Source organism: Carex rostrata, chromosome 15 (genome assembly GCF_964058835.1).
Source record: "Carex rostrata chromosome 15, lpCarRost1.2, whole genome shotgun sequence".
NCBI classification, from domain to species: domain Eukaryota; kingdom Viridiplantae; phylum Streptophyta; class Magnoliopsida; order Poales; family Cyperaceae; genus Carex; species Carex rostrata.
This window is the reverse complement of record NC_135932.1, coordinates 9,013,346-9,035,195: the sequence shown is the minus strand read 5'-3', so window position 1 is coordinate 9,035,195 and position 21,850 is coordinate 9,013,346. Positions and strand designations below refer to the sequence as shown.

At 34.7% G+C, this 21,850-nt stretch overlaps 3 protein-coding genes across 9 annotated transcripts; 1 reads left to right on the top strand and 2 right to left on the bottom strand.

The window, feature by feature from the left end:
- The first annotated feature begins 969 nt into the window (after window positions 1-969).
- On the top strand, window positions 970-7,022 carry LOC144566796 (splicing factor U2af large subunit B-like). 6 transcript variants are annotated; one of them, XM_078316818.1, is made up of 12 exons: window positions 971-1,219; window positions 1,729-2,012; window positions 2,098-2,217; window positions 2,640-2,713; window positions 3,392-3,456; window positions 3,891-3,995; window positions 4,359-4,419; window positions 4,507-4,619; window positions 5,133-5,579; window positions 6,016-6,154; window positions 6,413-6,480; window positions 6,707-7,022. In XM_078316818.1, the coding sequence occupies exons 1-12, from the start codon at window positions 1,067-1,069 to the stop codon at window positions 6,842-6,844; spliced, it is 1,767 nt and encodes a 588-aa protein (XP_078172944.1). In that variant the 5' UTR covers window positions 971-1,066; the 3' UTR covers window positions 6,845-7,022. The 6 variants fall into 6 exon arrangements, with proteins under 6 accessions (XP_078172946.1, XP_078172944.1, XP_078172945.1 ...); XM_078316819.1 differs by having other exon boundaries at window positions 972-1,219; window positions 6,019-6,154; XM_078316820.1 differs by lacking the exons at window positions 6,413-6,480; window positions 6,707-7,022 and adding an exon at window positions 6,263-6,406 and having other exon boundaries at window positions 970-1,219.
- A 2,262-nt stretch (window positions 7,023-9,284) lies between these two features.
- On the bottom strand, window positions 9,285-13,004 carry LOC144566512 (protein CLT2, chloroplastic-like). 2 transcript variants are annotated; one of them, XM_078316547.1, is made up of 11 exons: window positions 12,702-13,004; window positions 12,088-12,233; window positions 11,931-11,968; window positions 11,502-11,617; window positions 11,221-11,320; window positions 11,079-11,114; window positions 10,565-10,615; window positions 10,045-10,168; window positions 9,777-9,902; window positions 9,514-9,676; window positions 9,285-9,424 (listed from the first exon to the last, which is right to left on the bottom strand). In XM_078316547.1, the coding sequence occupies exons 1-10, from the start codon at window positions 12,833-12,835 to the stop codon at window positions 9,522-9,524; spliced, it is 1,026 nt and encodes a 341-aa protein (XP_078172673.1). In that variant the 5' UTR covers window positions 12,836-13,004; the 3' UTR covers window positions 9,285-9,424; window positions 9,514-9,521. The 2 variants fall into 2 exon arrangements, with proteins under 2 accessions (XP_078172673.1, XP_078172672.1); XM_078316546.1 differs by having other exon boundaries at window positions 9,285-9,676; window positions 12,702-13,002.
- Window positions 13,005-14,983: 1,979 nt separating this feature from the next.
- Window positions 14,984-19,854, bottom strand: LOC144566933 (heptahelical transmembrane protein 4-like). The gene is made up of 4 exons (XM_078316981.1): window positions 19,289-19,854; window positions 18,882-19,191; window positions 15,885-16,047; window positions 14,984-15,789 (listed from the first exon to the last, which is right to left on the bottom strand). Exons 1-4 carry the CDS (start codon window positions 19,558-19,560, stop codon window positions 15,317-15,319), a joined length of 1,218 nt encoding a protein of 405 aa, XP_078173107.1. The 5' UTR covers window positions 19,561-19,854; the 3' UTR covers window positions 14,984-15,316.
- Between the last annotated feature and the right edge of the window lie 1,996 nt (window positions 19,855-21,850).

The window sequence follows — 21,850 nt, the reverse complement described above, 5'->3', positions numbered from 1 at the left end:
GGTTAAACAATATTTTATGTATTTTTATTTATAATATGGAAATATTTATTGTTGTATTGGACAGGATGAAATACCATTGACCGTAAATTGAAATATTATGGTTAAGGAATAGAAATGTATTAGCTGCCTTCCATTGATCTCTCAAGATAAAAATTGTCCCTGACGGTAAGTTGGGATATCTCAATATTCTCATCCCATGTTATTTCTTTCTTTCTTTTTTCAAATAAAGGGTTCAGTAAATTTCAACATTTTCCATCCCATGTTATTTGAATTCATGCTCTATGAAAAATGTGGTAAAGAATATAAACTATTAAATTATAACAGTGTAACACTATTGTGTTATATATTTGTTTTATTTTATGTATATTATTTTAACAACTCGTAATAAAAAATATAAATATACTTCCGTATATATACATATTATATGAACAAAATCGCATTTTAAAACACTAGACCTATACAATATAAGCTTACCCAAGTCAGAATATAATTGGGGTAAAGATTGTAACAGGGTTTCGGCTTCATGCAGGGCAAAAACCATATGAAGCCCGTTTTGATTCTACAGTTAATGTGCTGCGTAAGCCAAAACTACTCTGTTAAAATGTTTACTCGTATAATTGCGTCACAATCGCTGATGCCAAAGCAATAAAAATAAAAAAATTCGGTCGGAAATAATTTGAAGGCCTGCTAAAGGTCTGAAGCCTCACGGGCTTCCACCGACAGGCCTGTGGATCACGCAGTTCAGATTATACGGCTCAAGTCAAGTGGGCCCACTGAGCAAGGACAAAATGAATCCCGAATTCATATCTTCCGAGTTAACTCAAACTTTAAGGTTCGATCTAAACCGTGCAATTTAAATCCGCACGAATATTAAAGGACCTCTAACAGTTTGATCGGACAGTCCCGAGCTAAATTCAAACGGTGCGGTAATGCAGAGGATTCAGACTCGACAAACCCTAGACGAGCCGCAGAGAGGTAGCAAGTCAAAAACCTAGACGAGGGTTTTCTAGTTCTTTCTCTTTCTTGCGTTCGACAGGTCTAAAATTGAGGCAGCTAGGTTAGAAGTATGACGGATTACAGTGAAAGGTATGATATAAACGGCAACGGTGGCGGCGGTGGCGGCGGTGGCGCCGCCGATTACGATGAATTCGCAGTGGGTTCTCCGCAAGATGAGAAACCTCCAGGTTACGAGGAACGTGCCGCCGATTCCAGATCTCAGGTATTTTCCTTCTCTATCTTGAATTGTGATTAAATTCCAGGTGTCCAGAGATTAGTTTCAATTTGTTCATGTGCCTCTTTTATACCCTCATGGTTGCAATCTAAGTGATTTTTCTATTTCATGTTTTAGTTGATCCGGTGTGTAATCAATAGGTTGTATGTAAATTTAACCCTCAAAAATGTAGATGAAGATTTATGAATTGAATTAAATTAAGTCCCCACGGAGTTGAGCGAAGGGGAAAGCTAGATTTGATTGAGTTGTTTTGATTAGCTGGGTGAAATTATGTTAGTAGCAGTAGGATGCAGTAAAGATCTGATTGCATTTTATATCAATTGAATTGTAGTAGCATATTTGGGTGCATATTTTTTTTGAGATTGACCTTGAATCCACAGTTTAAATAAGTGCTCCTGAATCTACAGTTTAAACAAGTGTTGTTCATATGGTTCTTCAAATATCTATAGTATTTTTAACATACTGAAACTGTTAGACTCTTATCTTTTTGTTTTCAGCACGATGCCGTGTCCCGTGAAAGAAGTTCGTCTAAGAGCCGGGATAGGGACAGAGAGAGGGAAAGGGAAAAAGATCGTGACAGGGACAGGGAGCGAGGCAAAGAAAGAGATAAGGGTAGAGACAGAGACAGGGAAAGAGACAGGGAAACGGATAAGGAGAGAGAGAGGGATCGCGACAGAGACAAGGATAGAGAGCGCCATCACAGGGACCGTGATAGAGACCGTGATCGTGACCGTGATCGACACCACAGAGACCGGGATAGAGATGATTATGACCGCCACAGGTATAGAGATTTATTTTCTATCACAATTGATTTTACTATACACACACCATGTATATATGTTGAACTATGTGGCTCAATTAAACAGGCGTATAGAGCGCGAGAAAAGTAGAGATGGTCATAGGAGGCACCGATCCCGATCAAGAGAAAGATCTGAACGTAAGTCTCGATCACGCTCCCGGTCCCGGTCACGCTCTCACTCAAAGAGGTTAGTACCTTTTGCATCTTGGTTATCTTGTTAATGGATTTATCCATTTGGTTCTGTAAGGTTAAACAGAGATCTGGGAGCTGCCACTTCTAAATTATTAAGTACTCTTAAGGTTTTAATGAACTAGAATAATCATGTTTTGGAGTATACAGTGAGAATAGTGAGAACTCGCTATAGTTTTGCAATGAGGAAAACTTCTTCCTTCTTTTCCTTTTTTGGCAATTGGCAAGTTTTGAAAAGGGTAAGGGAATAGTTGTGGGAGGGGCTATGCCGTAGGGGTACCATCTTTTAAGAATACCTTTTTTTTACAGTATAATATCTCTGATATTTTGAGATTTATAGGTCGTTTTTTCAAAGCTTGTTAAATTATTGTGTATCAATCTATGTACTGTTCAGTATTTTCTAACTAATTTATTTCACAGCAAGCGGGTAAGTGGTTTTGACATGGCACCACCTTCCTCTTCAATTCTCCCAACTGCTGCAGCTGCTGTCCCAGGTATAAGTACAATTTTTGTTTTGTTTTCATTTGTTTTACCCTTTTTGCAGTACTGCAATGTATCATGTAGGATGGAAATATGTTGAGATGTCCACATGGTTATTGGTAAGCTAAAAGCACATCAAAATTAGATAAGATTTAACAATGTGAGGATGGTTTGTTATTATGTTTTCACTTACATTCTATAGCAATTTTGTGGCCTTATACCAGATTACTGAACAATCTTTTGGTTGTTTTGTTTGTTTGTGGTGTTGTTTCTTTTTGTTTGTTTTGTATATAAATGTGGTACTAAAGAAGACAAGTCTTGGGCCCCACTTTGCCCCAACTGTGCTGACTAATGGGGTGTGAGCCGACTAAGCTATTTTATACAAGTTGAGAGGTATCTGACGCATTTCGGTAAAAATAAATCTTGTTAGCTGGCGTGCAATTTTTATCATCTTCAATTGTCTTGTTGGAGCATTTTAAATCTTTTCATTCCTGTTCGATAATGTTGTATAGTTATAATCAACTATTTAATTTAAATTTTGGGGAGGGGGTAGAATGGACCATCCCTAAGGACAGGTAGCTCTATTTGTTTGCATATTTGCATGTCAACTACACAAGTACTGTAATGACTCAACAGTTATTCCATATACCTTTAGTAGTTTGAATGTGTTCTAATGGTAGCTGAATGTACAGGTCAGCTGCCTACTGTCCCTACTCTTCCAGGAATGCTTCCCAATATGCTGTCTTTGCCTGGGCAGGTACGTTCTCTTTTTTCTTGCAGTTCCTTATTTTGATGACCTAAATGACCTTTTTGCTGTCTGCATTGCTTATTAAGTCTCGGAAGGTTCTTTTTGAATGTGAGAAGGAATATGGGATCATATTCCAAATGCTCATTTGCATACATTAAATGTTACAATAGTTGTTTTATGAATATACAGAGATATTCATGCAATTCTCGAGAACTTTACTAACAACCAAACAGTTTATTCTCAATAAAATGATGTTATTTCATACCTAATTAAGTATAGCTTTGAGGTTGTGAACTTGCTGTTTTGAGTTAACATGCCAATTTTACTTCACTGATTCAATAGTTGGCTTATCCATTCTTTGATGTTTAGTCATCCTGCTTTTTCCGGGACTTAACTGAATTTTCAATGCTTCTTGCTAATATTCTGTATTTAATTTTATGCAGTTTCCTGCTCTGCAAATGATGCCGGTGCAAGCAATGACTCAACAGGCGACACGCCATGCACGCCGTGTATACGTTGGTGGCCTTCCTCCAACTGCTAATGAGCAGGTATTTTCCATTTTGTATCCTCTTTTTACTATTTACATATTAATATTTTAGATTAGAAGTTACAAATTTACCTTTATTTAAGAGAGGTGATGGCAGGCTAGGGTCTGTTCTTCTTAATTGCTAGAATTTGCATCTGCTGTTAAAGCAGTGATGGTATGCCACTGGTGTTCCATGTTAGGTGCCTGCCTGATTGGTGATCAGTTGTCATCAAGTATGGCTATCCTAGGATAAGAAAAGCTAGTATTTGGGTGATGCATACAGGATTAGGGTTTGTGGTGTTTCATTATAAAAAATAGATGCACTTCATGTTTCCTAATCATGTAATCATTGATTTTGACTGACATTTTTATTTTCTTTTGGAAGTCGGTGGCTATCTTTTTTAACCAGGTAATGAATGCTATTGGAGGGAACACTGCTGGTCCAGGTTAGTCCTTTGGTTGTATTTTTTTTAAACTTGTTATTTTCCCTTTTTTTCAATATGTTGTTTTAAACTTGTTTCTAATATGTGCAGGTGATGCTGTACTAAATGTGTATATTAACCATGACAAGAAGTTTGCTTTTGTTGAGATGAGATCTGTTGAAGAAGCAAGCAATGCTATGGCCTTGGATGGAATAATTTTTGAGGTCTGTCTTTTGGGCATTCATTTTGTTCATGCAAGGGTTATTTTCACAAGCATCTGTTGATAAACCAATAATGTATAATACATTCTGCCGCAAAATTGAACATATAGTTATCACATTTACCACTAGAATACATAAAAATATTTATTTATGACGTCTGCTTCAATGGAATTTACCTGGGTTATTTTCACAAGCATCTTTTGATAAATCAATAATAATACGTTCTGCTAATTTTGTTATCACATTTACCACTAGAATACATAAAAAATTTTATTTGTGATGTCTACTTCAATGGAAATTTACCTAAATTTCCTCTTGTAACTATTAGCGTAAATTAAGGATATTGGAAATGATTTGGGTACACTTCAAAATGGGATTGGAGAGCTATACGCGATAGTAATTCATGTAAGGTTATCGGAGATGCGAGCCCCTCTGGGGTCTACTAGAGTTTGCAATTTTTGTTTGGGAGATAGCTTGGAACTTTCAAATTAACACTATTTTCTTTTCTTTTTTCAGGGTGCTCCGGTTAAAGTGAGGCGGCCAACCGACTACAACCCATCGTTAGCTGCAGCACTGGGTCCGAGCCAACCAAACCCAAACCTAAACCTAGCTGCTGTTGGGCTGAGCCCTGGTTCTGCTAGTGGTCTTGAAGGTCCCGACCGCATCTTTGTTGGTGGGCTTCCTTATTACTTTACTGAGGCCCAAGTGAGGGAGCTCCTTGAGTCATTTGGCCCATTAAGAGGGTTCGACCTGGTCAAGGACAGAGAGACGGGGAACTCAAAGGGGTATGCATTCTGTGTGTACCAGGATCTGTCTGTGACGGATATTGCGTGTGCAGCACTTAATGGGATTAAGATGGGGGACAAGACTCTTACTGTCAGACGAGCCAACCAGGGGCAACTTCAGCCCCGCCCTGAGCAGGAGAGCATCCTTCTTCAGGCTCAGCAACAAGTTGCTTTACAGGTTAGAATTTTGTTAATTTCATACTTCTTTTTGGATTTGACTTTCGGAGGGGGCACCATTATTACATTGAATATTGTGCACCTAAAGAGAAGGTATTTCATATCAAAATAGATAGGATAGATGAAAAGATCAACTGATCGTTCTAGGAAAAAAAGAATGTTGTATAAATATGATGAAAAAGAAATAAAAGTGGCTATACTGAGTTGAGAAGCAGCAGCATGCTGAGCCAAATTAAGGAAAATATGGTTTTGATTAGAATTTGTAATGTGCTTTGCCGGGGTAAACAATTTTCCGTCTAGTTCATGGTACATACAGTCTATAGCTCATAAATGTAGGTTAAACTTAATCATTAAAACTAAAAGATAATTTGGTTTTCAACTTTTGCAACTCCTAGGTTTATTGTTTTATTGACAAATTATACCTTTTACTCTTGTAGCAGAAACTTGTCTTTCAAGGGGGAGTTGTCCCCACAAAAGTTGTGTGCTTGACTCAGGTAGTCAGTGCTGATGAACTAGGAGATGATGAAGAGTATGAAGATATAATGGAGGATATGAGGACTGAAGGCGAAAAATATGGTAACTTTTGTATTATTCTCATTTTAGTGTCAGCTACTTCTGCAATTTTGCTTTGACCTCCCTACTGAACTAGTGTTTTGATTCCTTTTTCTTTGTTTGTTTTTACAGTCATCTTTATAATCCACTATACACCATTGATACAAATCAAAATGGGGGCTGTTTAACTTCTTGGAGATCATTTATTTTTCTAGTTACTTCTGTAACTCTGTTCATTGTCAATATGATGTTTTTTTTTTCTATTATTCTCTTTTTGTGTAGGTAAACTGGTGAAGGTTGTCATACCCCGACCGAGTCCTGATGGCCAGCAGCTTCCTGGTGTTGGAAAGGTCAGTGTATAGGAGATGCATTTTTAATACAATATTTGCAAGAAAATTCTTTTCTTCTGTCATTTCCATTGTAGTATTTCTTAGCTGTAGTTTTGGTTGAAACTTGTTTTTAAGTGGTCCCGACAAAGTAGTTTTGATTGAAACTTGAAATCCAGTATCTAGTGTATTTGGGGAACATATTCTATGCATTGTCTATATATCTTGCTAGCCTTTTGTTTTCTTGTAGGTATTTCTTGAGTTTGAAGACACTGATGGGGCGTCAAAAGCAAGGGCAGGGCTGCATGGGAGGAAGTTTGGTGGAAACCAAGTTGTTGCCGTCTACTACCCAGAGAACAAGTTTTCTGTGGGGGAATATGATGCCTAGTTGTTTCATGTGTTATGGTTTATCCAGACTAGACTCCTGTAGAATTTAGTGACTTCCAAGTATGATAGATGGATGCTGACCTTTTATATATGGATGCTTTTGAAGTGTGTTTTTGTGTGATTGGTTTAATATTACAATTTGGTAAATTATTTCAGAAGTAACTTTTGTTAGAATTAAACCCTTGCATATTGGGCCTTTTCTTTTGATACACTAGAAACATGGACTTATTTTTTGGAGGCAATAGTCTACCATTAGAAATTCTGGCAGACATTGCAGGAGGTAAAGTTGTGGTTGCAATACTGTTGAAAACACCTTGGGTAAGAGCTGTTTGATGTTGATGCTTTTTTTATGTAATTACTGTATGGAGTGTAACCATATATGTAACGGACACCTTAATTTAATGTAACACTTCTTGGCAACTTCTTTCAATATTTTTTTCCAAAGTTGAAACAGGTAAAAGGTTAGGTGCGTATCATATAACCTATTAAAGTGAAAATATTTCTAGTAGATGATGCGGTACTGCAGTAATCATGTTTAGTGGTATGAAGCGAGGTCTTACTTTTAACCTCGCCTGACAACAGCAGCTTTCTTATACCAGAGTTTCTAAAACTGTCGTTTGTTTCAGCGGCTCTCCGCTCTAGTCTTTACCCCTGTTGGAGCGTATGCTACATTCATGGTCTGCTGCGTATTGTGAATTTCGATTAGTTGAAGTCTCAACACACTTGCAGCGTACTTGATTGTCTCTATCCTGATCTTGTTGTGGTGGTCACTGATATCAGTGAGCAGTCTCCCTTCTTTATATCCGAGTTAATTCCTATCTTTGCCGTGCTTATTTTCAGAGAGCCTGACTTGGCATGCAAGTCCATTTGCAGATGACTAACTAAATATGATTCCTGAAGTAATTTTTTGTTTTGTGCATGAAAGCATGTGAAGGCACCAGCATTGTTTGAATGGCCAATGCAGCTTTGTCAATGTTAGGCCTAAAAAGAAGTTAGTGGGCAGGGATGGATCTAGGATTTTCGTGGAAGGGGGAGGGGGGAATGGCTAATCAGGTTCAAATTCATTAGCTAATCGGATACTAGATAAAAAACAAATGCTTCAATTAATAATTTTTAATGCTCTGGCTTCTAATTTTTGATAGTCTAACTTCTAATCACCAATCAGAATTCAAGGAATTTATTCTAATTTTAACTCTAATTCCAAATCAAAATTCCAAAGGGCAAATAAAATTCCAAGTGGGAGGCAAAGTTGGTCCGAGTCTATAAATCTCTATAAAAATTCAAAATCCCGAGGAGAGGGCAACTTACTGGATTCACCCCTGCATGTGGGAGGGAATGGAAGTTTTTGTTCCACAATTAGCAGTCTTACAAAGTACTATATTCTGAATATCAGGCTACTGTTTGGATCTGTTATTTTTCGTAGCAGATTGCTCGAACCCAGCTAGGCCAATTTGAGGGGTTGTCGGTATCCTAGTCACAAGATTCGCGAATGATTCGTTTTTTTGGTGATGCTAAACCGAACGCCGAATTATTCAGTTAACTAAACTTTGATCGAATTAAACCCAAATAATTTGCGAATTTCACAATTTTTTTCCGAATTATTCGCAAATTTTTCCCAGAACTTCTTAATTTTTTTGTTTTTTTTTTCTTTGCTCTCTTGCAAGATTGTGATCTCTGGTTCAAAAAATTTCAAATCATTCCCAAATTATTCCTGAATCATGAATTTTTGACCTTGCCAAACCAAACCCGGATAATTCATTTTTCACTACGGTTGGTATGTGGTTGCCTTCATGGATAGGGCAGTGGTAGATGGAACTTTTAGGCCCTATTCGGTTGCTAGGTAGGAACGGAATTGGCCTTGGATTTGGGTCTAATTTGAATGGCCGAAATACTCTGCGCTTAGGAAAAAAAAAATTCACTCCGATTGAATTTTTTTTTTTTTCCCACGAGCACAGTGGCAGCCGAACAGGGTAATTTTCAGTTCTCTTTGTGACCGACTAATCCAAAAATTTAGTAACAACTAACAGAACCCCCAGAATGATCCCTCTGACAGAGTTGCTGACCTTTGGGTCCACCCAGTATCACTGTCTCGTAAATAATGAAATATACATGGGGTCTGCTCATCAGCTATTTTTGTAAAAGGGAAACCCAGATTCATAGCCTATCGATTCAATGACAAATCATAATTGTTGCCAGTTTGTTCGAAAGCTCATTTTGCTAACAGGTACCAGAGATACAACTTGGCAAGGTCAATCTTAAATAAATTAAATGCCAGTTGCAGTTTAGTTAACTAATTTGCCACCGTGCAGGATATGTTAAACTTTGCGGTAATGAAGCATGGAATAAAGTTTGTCCAGGCACATCACAGAATTAATTGCATTTTAACCACACTAACATGATACATGAGTATAACAACAGCATATACTGAACAATATCAAAGATGACTGATTTGTGTAGCTTTACAGATGAGATATTATTAAAAAAAATTCTTGTATAACAATAGAAAAACAAAAAAAAATTAACATCCATTCCTCATGAGAAAACTGTTATATCTATTTTATATTTGCTCGCTCCCACCTACCTACATTTCCCAGAGTAAAAAATGCTTCCAAAAATCAATAAAGTCAAAAACTATATATTATTCCAGAGAAATATGGTGAATTGAGCTACCTATGTAGTTATTCATTTTTCCGCTGCTTAGCTGATTTTGGAAGGTTGTATAAAATCAATCCGAGTAACAAAACCGAAGCACCAAGTACAAATGAGGTGCTTAATCTTGAGCCATGGGGCATGTATGGTAATGGAAGAGAGAGAACATAGATTGATATAGGCACTGCAGATAAAAATTGCAAGGAAAATATAGAAAATTATCAGAATCATGAAGGGAAGATGCTGGGCTGCAAAGAGGAGGAAGAGAGAGAGAAAGAGAGGACCTGCTAATGCAGTAGTAAGGGAAGCAACTAAGGCAGATGACATCTTCACAAGATTTAGCAGTGATATATTAAAAGTCATGTTTACTGTTATGAATAATAGCGGAAGAAATGGAGCTCCATCACATGCTGAAAAATTAAAAACATTTCAGTAAAATAGAAGTATTTTTGTCAGGTTCTATTTCTTGTTATTTTTTCTGTTTTTTGGGTTCATGAATGAACTAGAGCAAAAATGACACAGATACCAGTACCTGGTTCCTGTTAAACTTACCTATTTGATCATCACCAGTATTTAAGAAGCATGATGCCCCATCATTAATGTACGCCGGCAGATCACTAAACTGGATTCCTTTCAAGTTTGAAAGAAATGGCAAAAGAAGAAAAACAAAAAGAGCCTGCAAATTGAAACTTAATATTTAAACTCCAAAAATTATACGAGATGCAATTACCAAGAAGTGGTAATTGTTATGAAACTTTGTCTTTTTTCTGTTCAGTGCATGAAGGATGCTATGTTGGGTTCCCCAGCTGTTTCACCTCATTGTTCTTAATTTTTCCAGACTTTTCGAGGAAGTGGTTTTTCCAGATCCAATGTTTCACAATGTACTGGTAATTGTAAAATCTGACTGCTATGGTCTACCTTGATTGTATTAGAGAACCAAAGAAAGTATGGGAACCGAAGAAAGTATGGGTACATATTTTTACCACATTCATCAATTGTACAATAGTTCTTTCCTATGTTATAACAAAGGATAAGATATAATCAGAATCAACTAGGCATGTAAAAGAACCACCTGAAAGGCCGAGCCAAAAGAATTAACCACAAATATGTCTGGCCGTTTTCCCTGGGTGTATATACAGAAGTTATATTTCGAAAATATATCTAGCTTAGTACCAAATTGCCTTCAGAAAATTAAATATCATATATAATATCTTAAAGTTATCAAAACCATGCTAGAACATTCTGGGGCTAAGACAATTCCCTAATATTGGCATTGCACTATGGTATCACTCCGTCCTGGTAGTACTAGTACCAGAATTGACTGGTACAGGATTAAGTTGATTACATAGCTGATTCTGACTAGGTTTTTCTTTTTTTTCTTGAGTTTTTACGGTCACAATTTTTATTGTTGAAGCATTGATTACCCTCACTAGCAACTCAACAGTAAAACAAACAAAAAAGTAGATGCTTAAACCGATAGTATCCTGCAGACCAGCTGCAACATCTTTGCAAGGACAATATGTAACTAAATTGCTTCCAACCTTTTTACAGCGTAAGTTCGTTATAAAAACATTCTATCGACTAACCTTAAGACGTCTTTCTCCATCAATGAAAATAAACTCCTGAAAGAAAGATGGTTGTTAGAAACTGGAATCTTCCAACTAAATCCAACAAATATATAATTAAATTGCATAACTGTACACAATGTAATAAGCTTTTCTATAAGACCTTGAGAATGGAAGCGCCAGCTTGCAAAGCAGAAGAGCCGATCATCATCACTGGCCATATGAATTCAACATTTGATAGAAAGTGACCCTTGTCAGACCCACTGCAATCACACAAAAATTGCACATAGTTACAAAGCAATGAATTAATCATGGAGTATCCAGTTGAACAAGACTGAACCTTTTGTTGGGAGTATATGTGTACTAGTAAAGAAAGCTGGTACCTTTGGTAAGACAAAAAAATACAAGAAAACTAATTCTTATTCCTGGAAAAACAACTGATACCTTGTGACGGCTATAATGACACCAGAAATGACAAGAAAGCAGCCCAAAAGTTGATTGAGAGAATACGATTTCCTCAAAAATAGGATAGAGAATATAATTTGCCACACCAAGAAAGACTGCATTTTTTTCACCAGATAACTACATTATTTTCTTCATCTAGAAAGAAAGAGAAATTTCAGAGATATACTTAAGATCGTGCTCTCACCATCATATTTTTTTTTACTGCCAGGATCTCCTGATACCTAAAAGATTTCCATGTATTAAAAGCATACTGGTGGACGAGTGTACCTTTGGTTGCCAGTATGATTTAAGCACCCCAAGTTTTTGTCTTTTCCTGGTTATGGACTAATATATGTACTGGGACAGATACATGTTTTCAACAAATCTATATTAAAACAAAGCTAAAATGAATTGAAATTAGTTTGTTACCTGAGACAAAATAGGTATGGCTGGCCCAGGTAGCATAGCTGCTTGGAATTTAATACAAAAGGTTATTCTTCAGGCAAGTTATTATTAGTTTCTGCAAGAAATTACAACTTTTTTCTGCAATGAAAAATTGAAAATTTAAACAGCATTAAGTATTTACCTCCAGCCGACATGCCTGAAGCCACACCAAGGGCTTCTAATACACCAATTGCCACAAAATGAACTTTGGGAAGTAATAACATTTCCTTAGTAACTATCCCTGCACGATATCTTAAGAAAAGTATAGAGAAGTATACTGCCACATACCTGTAATGACCAAATAAAGTATTGAAGGTTATGCCGATAGCACTGTAAAAATTAAAAAAATTATCCAAAAGACTGATACTAACAGTACCCATGATATATCAAGGTACATAACCTGGCTCATGCTAATACTTAAATGAGTACTCCTATGAGAAGGAATACCTAGGTAAAAGTGTACATCTCTGTTCAGTGTAGTACACAATTTACCATACAAATTACCAGATTTAACAGGTGTGGTAATCTAAAACTGTAATCTATCTTCTCCAAATGTTTAAGGTAAATTAATTATGTTCACATAAGCAAAGAACAAGCAAATACTAGGTATTACAAATTTGACCTGAAAGATATCAAATATGATACATATTTTGAAAGACGTTTCCCTTTGGCATTTAATCAAACACCTGAAGGTAGAAAACACATCCTCATATCTATTCGATATAAATCCACATACTGCATAATTTCAAAACATACCCAAAGGTAGTAGCTTGAGCGAGGAAGAAAGGATAACCCTTCATGGGGACAAGCGCCAGCTTGTAAAGAACGCGATTTGTTACAGCTAGAAGAACTGTCGCGCCGACAGAAGCAGCTATCCCTCTCACCGCCATGGCTCAGCCGATTGTAGCAAAGAAAGAATTGAAAAGGAAGGACCGAAGGAGAAGTGGAAAGATGGAAAGGAAATGGAAGAGAAGGGGTACATGTGATGTGAGTGCAACTCGATTGCTTGCATGAATTTGAAATTCATGAGATTCAAAATCCATTGGCAAAGAGGTTTCGTTTGCCGGGTCGAACGGGTCTCTAGAAACCAGTAGCTGTAGCTCTCAGTTTTGGCCTTTTGGGTTCCGAAACTTCGGAATTCTCATCCTCTGAGATATCTCATAATTTGCGTGACTTTGTGGAAAATCTCAACCGTTAAAATACGTTCTGCACGAATCTCAAAGCACAAATAATACTGGCCCCCAGTCTATTGCCGAATAGGGACTGTACACGTAGGTCACGCAAAAGTTGAGATATCTCAGAGGAATAGGGACTGTACACGTATCGTCCGAAGGGCTTTCCGCTTTCGTTTCGTCTGAAGGTTTTTTTAAGCCCGTATGATTTTGACAAATATTAGTTCTTTTAACGGGAAAATAATTTCACCTATTCCTTCCAAAATCTCGAAATTCTATATTTTTAAAATAATAATAAATTTTATAATATCAGGTTTTTCATTCCGAGTGGAACGTACCAGTTGGTACGGCTCAGCATTTCTAGGGTTTAGGTGGAATGTGGAAATTTTGTATCTCTAGAAATTAATGAAAAAAGAAGAGAGAAAAACAGAAATAGTACATTATATTTTTAATTGGTAGAAAAATCGGTAGAATTTTTATCGATCTTAAAAATAAAAAAGTTTGGATCGGTAGGAATTCTAAAACTAATTTTTCTTTTTAAAAAAAAATTCTAGTAAAATATAAAAATATTTTATGAAAATAGATATAGCATTATAAAATTTAAATATAATAAAACATTATATCTATTTTTTTGAAAAACTTTTTACATTTTACTAGAAATCTAATATAAGAATTTTCTCTATCTAGACATCAAATTAAAAAAAAAAACTAAGTCTATATTGACAAAATTCCTACTGATCCAAATTTTTTTATTTTTAGAATTGATAGGTATCCTACCAATCAAAAACATAATGTACTCTTTTTGTTTCTCTCTTTCATTTTTTTTTTAAATCTACAGAAAATTTCCAGTCAACGATATTTGTATTGTTCCTCCCATACTGATACAGACTGTACCGCATCTCTAGGTTCTGGCAGCTTAATGTACCCTATGGTAGGGGTGTAAACGGTCGGATACGGATCGGATAGTGGTCTTACCGTATCCGTTATAATTTTTCGGATACTGATACGGATAGTCTCAGATACGGATACGGATCGGATATTAAATATTACGGATACAGATCGGATATCGGACGGATACGGATATTTTTGATAATTAGCTTGTTAGTTACAAAACATCTATTATATTATTAAAATATTAGTCACTAATTATGTCATAGTGTTATATTGTTCATCAAAATATATATCTATATGCAATTTAATAAATTATTCGTACAATATGCAATTTAATAAATCAATTTAAAAACATATATCACATTTGTTGTGGTTTAAAGAATAAACGGTTGGATACGAATAGTAAATGCCTTACCGTATCCGTTATAATTTTTGGGATACGGATATGGATACGGATCGGATAATATAAGTACTTTTCCGAATTCGGATTCGGATGAAATCGGATATTATCCGATCCGTTTACACCCCTACCCTATGGGTTTCAACTTTCAACTTTCAACTTTCAACTTTCAAATGAAGCAAATTATCCTTAATTTAATGTCTATAAAAATATTATTTTATTATCTTCATTTTTTATTCTATCAAATAAGACCTAATAAAATATTTCAATTGGCCAACGGTCCTTGTCTTCATATACTTTTGTGATAACATAATGAAAAATCTGCTAGTGTTGCTCCTCATTTGAATAGAACATATTAAAAGTCTAGTCAAACTGGATCGTGAAGGCCCAACAACTATTGCGACAAATTAGGCCCAGGACACCTGAGCATATTTGGGCTCAATCCGAAACTACACTCAGATCAATTTGTGAGGAACAAACTTGGCCCAACAACTGTGGAATTATTCAATTAGCTCGGCAGATGCATATGCTGCTTAAAAAAGACCTAGTTAACAAACTTCTATCTATTGTAAGAAAAAAATAAAACTTTATATATCATGATTCATGAGATCATTATTCATTACAAAACAACGCTCATATTGAAATGACAACCTCTTATATATATGTACGCATTACATAGCCTAATCAACTCAAATTAACAAATGTATAACTAAATAGATAAATAAATACAATTTTATTTCAACCTATAATCAATAAAGATACATCTATAAACAATCGCCTTCACATTGTGCTCTAAGAATGGCAAGCATGCATGCAAATTTTGCATGCATGCTTTAAATTTTGAACTAACTTTTTGAATTAACAAAAGAATGGTGGTTTCTCCTCCAAACCCAACCTTGCAATAAACCTTACCAACATTGTTGAACATCTCTCCATTTGAGATACTCCAACCCGGAGAGGTAATGCGTGTAGGCCCCGGCAATCACGAGCAAATGGAATAACTGGTGACTGTGGCCCACCAAATCGAACCTCCCTGGAAACCACCGCTCCGGAATCCTTGTCGCGTACATCATCACCCCTAGCCCATAAAACATGCCCATGAATGCCTCAAAAACCGTGGAGGCGACCACTTCAGGCCGGTAGTGAAACCAAATTAGCTTGTGCACTACAGGCACAAGGCCTGACACACCCATGCATGAGAAAAGCGCAGCCCGGACATGCCTAAAGGAAGGCATTTGAAAAACAGGCACCATGGAGACTAGTACGGTGGCGATCCCGAATATCGTGATGAAGCCCATGTAGAGGTGGCGGTAAAAGGGGTCGCAGAGAAACGAGTAGTACACCAAGGGATAGAATGATGTGACGATCAATGCAGAAATACCTATAAAAAATGATTCAGTTTCTCGTTGACATTATAATCATTAATTAGAGCAATCTTTTCCGACGCCAAATTAAGATACAAGTTCTGAATCGTACCAGCATAGTCGAGGCGGAGAGAGATGTACGCAGTTTGCTCCGAGTGGCAAGATATGAGATGGCAAATGGTGCTGATGAGAAGGCAAAACATTGCACCTGAAAGGAAAGCAAAGAGCGGCCATCGAGTTATCGGCTCAGGGCCCGGTGGTGTGGTTTTCCGAGTCTGGAAAAAGAATAAATTTGTTAATTGTAAAGATGATCAATTTCATATCATATCATATCATATCCATCCTTCACACATTTCATGATTAATTGGGTCATATAATTTTTCAGAGGATCATGTACTAGATTCAAGAATCTCTCACTTTTAATTAACAACAGATTTCACATTTGTGTTTGGCAGTCAAATAATTTAATATATATGCTATCAGTAACATAGTCATGAGATTCGCGAATTAAATCTGAATATTTCGTATTTTTGGTGATGTTGAACCGAATGCCGAATTATTTGGTTGACCGAATTAAACCCAAATAATTTGCGAATTTTACAAATTTTTCCCGAATTTTACTCGAATTTTTCCCAATTTTTTTTTGTTATGGTTTTTTTTGCTCTCTTGCAAGACTGAGATCTCTGATCCGAATAATTTCAAATCATTCCTAAATTATACCCAAATTATTCCCGAATCATGAATTTTTGACATTGCCGAACCGAACCCGAATAATTCATTTGTCACTATGATCAGTATCAGTCACAGTTTGGTATTGCATAGGAGGAAGTGTCCATTTGTGTATTGAATGGAGAGGAATGGGACCGAAACAAATCTGGTTAAAGCCATGAAAGCCCAATAATTTATGACAAAAAAAGTAATGACACAAACAGCGAACAAAGTGTTGTTCCAACCTACCTACCTACCGTATAGATCACATAAATATTTCTTTTTATGGTATATTTATCATTGGTCCCTGCAATTAAAATTTATTTTTAAGTTCGTTCGGCGCCATTTAATTAGGGTGAAATTGGGTGTGTACCCATAAAATATTTTGAAATTGAAAGTTTTCCTGTTAAAGATAAATTGGAATTTTTCCCATTATATATATATTTCCCCATTTATATGATCATGCTTCTTAAAAGAATTCAGTTTAGAATTACAATTGAAGTTAGTCATAAGTAGTTATATATTAAGCAAGTTTAATTAATTGTTAAATGGGCCAACTACTGCGTCAATTATATAGCACTTTATAATTATCTTTAGAATTATACGAGTAAGAAAATTTTGTGTTAAAGGGAAATAGCTATATATATAGAGAGAGAGTTGGACTATGGTGCATTGCAATGTATATGCTTTTTTGTACATCAGACTGCAAACCGTTAGAATCGAAGTTCAAATAGTTGATCTAAAGAGCTCAATATGTTATCCATATCAAAATGTGCTTGGAGACCACATTTTATATTTTTTGGAAATTTTTTTACTATTTTTTAGAAATTTTGAAAATTACTGTTTTTCAGAAATTTCTGAACCATAGAAAATCAACGATTTTCAAAAAATCTAAGCAAATAGTCAAAAATTCAAAAAAAAAAATGTAAAATTTGGTCTCTAAGCACATTTTTAGATGGATATCAAATTGAACGGTTTGAATCAGTTGTTTTGAAGCCAAAACTAACGATTTATAGTCTAATGTAAAAGAAAGCTTATACATTACAATGCATCATAACTTAACTCTCTCTCTATATATATATGTTAACCATATGTAGTTTTTTGTTAGTCAAAAAGTTGTATTTGTTAATATCATGATTTTTTTTTTGGCTTCCGAAGCATATCTGAATTGTCTTATCAATATGATTGTTTAGGAGAAATGATGATATGTTTGTACAAGTAGAACTAGGATGTTCTTAAGTTCATCAAGTTTTTTGATGAACTCAAGTATAAAACTCGTCAAATCGGTTTTAAATGATGAATCCGAACTGTTGAAATCCGCCTGTCTTACAAGTGATGCGTTTATATGTAAAAATTTTAAACATTTGAATTAATTTAGTATAAAGTTCAAAAAACGTTCAAAAATGAATGCATTAAAATTAATTTATTAACCTTCTAATTTTGATCGATTGACTTTATACTAAATTAATTTGAATATTTAAAAATATCATATGTAGACGTATCACTCGTAAGGTAGGTGGGTTTTAACGGTTTAGATTTGTCATTTAAAATCGATTTGATGAGTTTTAGACTAGAGTTCACCAAAAGACTTTGTGAACTTAAGAACACCCTAGTTCTACTTTGTTTGTACAACAATATATTCACTTTTTCAGCTATAATTTTTGCAAATTTTGAAACGTTGTAGAATTGACAAATATAGTCGACCAATTAACAATAAGCTATTTTATTTTAAAACTTAGCTAAATGTTATTAACAATTAAATACTTGCAAATAGAAATATTCAGGAATAAATAGTGGGGAAGTGGACACCTAAATAAAACCCTTCTTTATTCATGAAAGAGGATCAACATTTTTAAATTATCTCTAGTGTATATATTAAATTTGGAGCCTATGATTTTTTATATAGAAGCCAGAACTACAGTCGATCAACTGGATTTTTTTTTTTAAATAGAACTAATTTTAAATTCTTTTAACGGAACTAGCACTAGGGATTGGCAGAGGCAAAAAAAAAACATTTTCTCCACAACTTCACATTTATCTCAAATTAGCACTATTGGTGGTCCGAAAATAGTTTTTTTTGTCTCCATCAATCTCTAGAATTGGTAGTCTTTTTTTTTATAACTTTACCACAAACGGTGCTTGTTCCATTAAAAAGATTAAAAAATAGTTCTATTTAAAAACAAAAAAACAGTCAATTGTGTGCTAGATGTAATTCTCCAAAAAAAAAAAAATGTTTTTTTCATATAAAAAATTAAAAATAAATAAATTGTCGTTTCTTAATATATGCCAGTTCACATACAAAATCCAAAATATATACAATAATTTATATACTCTGTTTAAAATATTTTCTGAAATATAAGACTAAAAAAAATAGAAACAAAAAGAGGGCTAAAAAACCAACCTGGACACATGCATTGGTGTGGTTGTTAACATGTGAAGAGCGACAAGTAGTAGGTATCTCTGTTTTACCAGTTAAAGGCCAGCTACACCGTGGCTGCATTTGCATTTGAATTATTTCCCTTAATTGTTCATCATGAGATGGAGAGAGAATTGTTGCAATTAGACCCAATTGCGCCTGATCTGTCCTGTTTGGTTCCACCAATTGATCCAAATTTTGTTGAATTTTAGAGCTTAGAGATCCACCTATTCTTGGTATCACCATGGCAGTGAATATTGTCAAGCAGAGAAATATGAAAAATCCTATCAAATGCCTGAAAAAACAAAGACCCAAAATCAAATAAAATTTTTGGATTGAAAAGGAGACCCAAAATCAAATAAATTTGATTAAAATAGACAAAAAAAACTTACGACCAAACATTGAGTGTTTCATTGTGGATAGAAAATATGCTAAGTAATGTCTCCTTCATCGGCCATTCGCAACGGTAATATCCCAAAATGAACTCATTATCCTTCATATAATCTGGTAAATCACTGTAACAAACTAGCTTGCATTTCTTTGCCTCTTTGAATTTTTCTTCCCCTTTCTCTTTGATTTCTTCAATTTTCTCGATTGAGCATGCTTGGTCAAATGCTATAGTAGAGGTTGCCATGGTTTCCTCTATGCATACAACCTCTCCCATATTGTATATTTCTTTCTAGAGATAAAATCAAGTACCAATTAAAACTTGGTTCTATAGATATATAATTCTTCCCCAAAGAATGTAACTTGATGGAGAGAAGAACAAAACTTGGCGCCTTGGAATAAATTAAAAAATGAATGAAAGGTGGTAAAAAATATAATGGGTTGTGGGATTTGGTTGGGAGAGAGAGAGAGAGAGAGAGGTAGAGAAGAAGAAGAAGAAGAAACCCCTACCCTCTTCTCTCTCTGTACGCTAATAAGTTGGTGTGCTGTTTTCTATGCTTTGATGGTGTGAAGAGAGGGAGAGAGAGAGGAGGGAATTGGAATAAGTGGAGATATATTCTTGTTTGATCCCCCTTAAAAATGTTTGAAAGAGATTCCAAGATTCCTGTATGCAAGTGGCATTTGCAATAGTACTTATAGGTTATAGTTTAGTAGATATCAGGCACTAATCAAGGAAATTAATTACAAGTGTGTGTATATATATATATATATATATATATATATATAGAGGAGGGTTCAAATGCCTCCATTTTTTGTGCCTCCATCATGCCTCCATTTTTAAAAACTTAAATAACTCAAAGTTTAAAACTTAAATGTCAAAATAAAATCGTTAGATGTAATCTATGTTATTTTCTCTATGTGCCCATAAAAAATTATCACATTTTGATTTTGCTTTTATATGAATCAATAAGTTGAAAAATCAACGTCTAGAAATTATCCACATTTGTATACATTTTTACAAGCTCAAGATGACAATCAAAACAAAGTTGAAATGCCATAATTTTTTACACGTACATAGATAAAATGATATAGTTCATATCCAACGGTTTTATTTTGAATTTTAAGATTTAAATTTTGAGTTGTTAAAGTTTTTAAAAATGGAGGCATGATGGAGGCACAAAAAATGGAGGCATTTGAACCCTCCTCATATATATATATATATACTTTATTTGGCTACACGTGTTTGTTATATGCACCAGTAGACCAATGTATAGTCAAATAAGTTATTAAAATCAAAGATTTTTTTTTTTTTTGTGAAGGACAGTTGGCCAGTAGCCGACTGTCGATATATTGAATAAGAAAATTTTATTTACATCTCTCAACGGGAACTTTTTATCCTACTTTACACAATCTTAACTCGTAAATAACAGGGGCACGAATGATCGACCATGATCGTACGTTCCCATTCTATTATTTACAAAATCAAAGATTGTTAATGTTCACGCAAGGAAAACATCAATCTAAATACCTATCAATGGGCATTATTATCTCGAATAAACTCAATTAAATCACAGTTAGTACTCAAGGCGGACTCATGTAGTTCCAGGGGCAGCTGCTCTCTAGATTTTGAGTTTTAATAGAAGTTGAGACGTTTTGATTGACTTTGTCCCTCTCTACATGTTTAATTTGTAATTTGAATTAAATTTAGAGTTAAAATGAAAATAAAATTCTTTTATTATGATTGATAATTAAAATTATAGGTTGAAAAATCATAAATTATAAGTTAGAGTATTGGAAAATATAAATTAAATCATTGATCGAGTACCTAATTAGTTAATGGGTTTAAATTCAATTAACTATTTAAACCAGTGTTGTAAAAAAACGTCCGTTTAGGCCGATTAATCGGCCGAATAGTAGTTGGCGGTGACCAAACCGTCATGGATTTTTCCGACTAATTGACCAATTATTTCCAATTATGGCCGATTATTCCCGATTAATCGCTTGGTGGTACTCTGTCCGTCCGACGACCGCATACCATTATTTACAACACTGATTTAAACCCGATTCGATATCCCCCACCCCGACGAAAATCCTTGGTCCGCCCCTGTTAGTACTGTACATGGATCAAAGGATTGTGATGTAAGTTTGGAATGAATAATTAACGAATATGACCTTTTTTTGGAATTGGAAATAATAATTAACGATAATAAATTATTATTATTATTTTATTATATATATAAGTTTAATAAGATGTAAGTATGTTAAAATAATTATATAAATTTTGCAAATAACCATAACAATAATTAATGATAACAAAGACAATTATATTGTTAGATATTCATAATAGATAACGAACATAAAAAATATAATAATTTCAAATAAAATAATAAGAAAAGAAGATATACAAAATGAAATTCGGATCATTTGAAAGTAGTATCTTTTAAGGGTATAATTGTATAATTACATTCAAATAATTTATTTATGCATAATTGTACAAGAGTATGGTACGTAGAACCGTAGAAGAATGATAAATAGAGTAAAAATTGCCTAATTGGAACAGTAATGTA

Coding starts and splice junctions, on each gene's coding strand:
- LOC144566796 (XM_078316818.1), top strand. CDS start 1,067: ATGACGGATTACAGTGAAAGGTATGATATAAACGGCAACGGTGGCGGC. Junction 2,218..2,639: donor TCACGCTCTCACTCAAAGAG/GTTAGTACCTTT, acceptor TTTATTTCACAG/CAAGCGGGTAAGTGGTTTTG. Junction 4,620..5,132: donor TGGATGGAATAATTTTTGAG/GTCTGTCTTTTG, acceptor TTCTTTTTTCAG/GGTGCTCCGGTTAAAGTGAG.
- LOC144566933 (XM_078316981.1), bottom strand. CDS start 19,560: ATGGGAGAGGTTGTATGCATAGAGGAAACCATGGCAACCTCTACTATA. Junction 16,048..18,881: donor ACACCAATGCATGTGTCCAG/GTTGGTTTTTTA, acceptor TTCTTTTTCCAG/ACTCGGAAAACCACACCACC. Junction 15,790..15,884: donor TCTCCGCCTCGACTATGCTG/GTACGATTCAGA, acceptor CATTTTTTATAG/GTATTTCTGCATTGATCGTC.
- LOC144566512 (XM_078316547.1), bottom strand. CDS start 12,835: ATGGCGGTGAGAGGGATAGCTGCTTCTGTCGGCGCGACAGTTCTTCTA. Junction 11,969..12,087: donor TTCAGGCATGTCGGCTGGAG/GTAAATACTTAA, acceptor AATTCCAAGCAG/CTATGCTACCTGGGCCAGCC. Junction 11,618..11,930: donor CCATACCTATTTTGTCTCAG/GTAACAAACTAA, acceptor AAAAAAATGCAG/TCTTTCTTGGTGTGGCAAAT.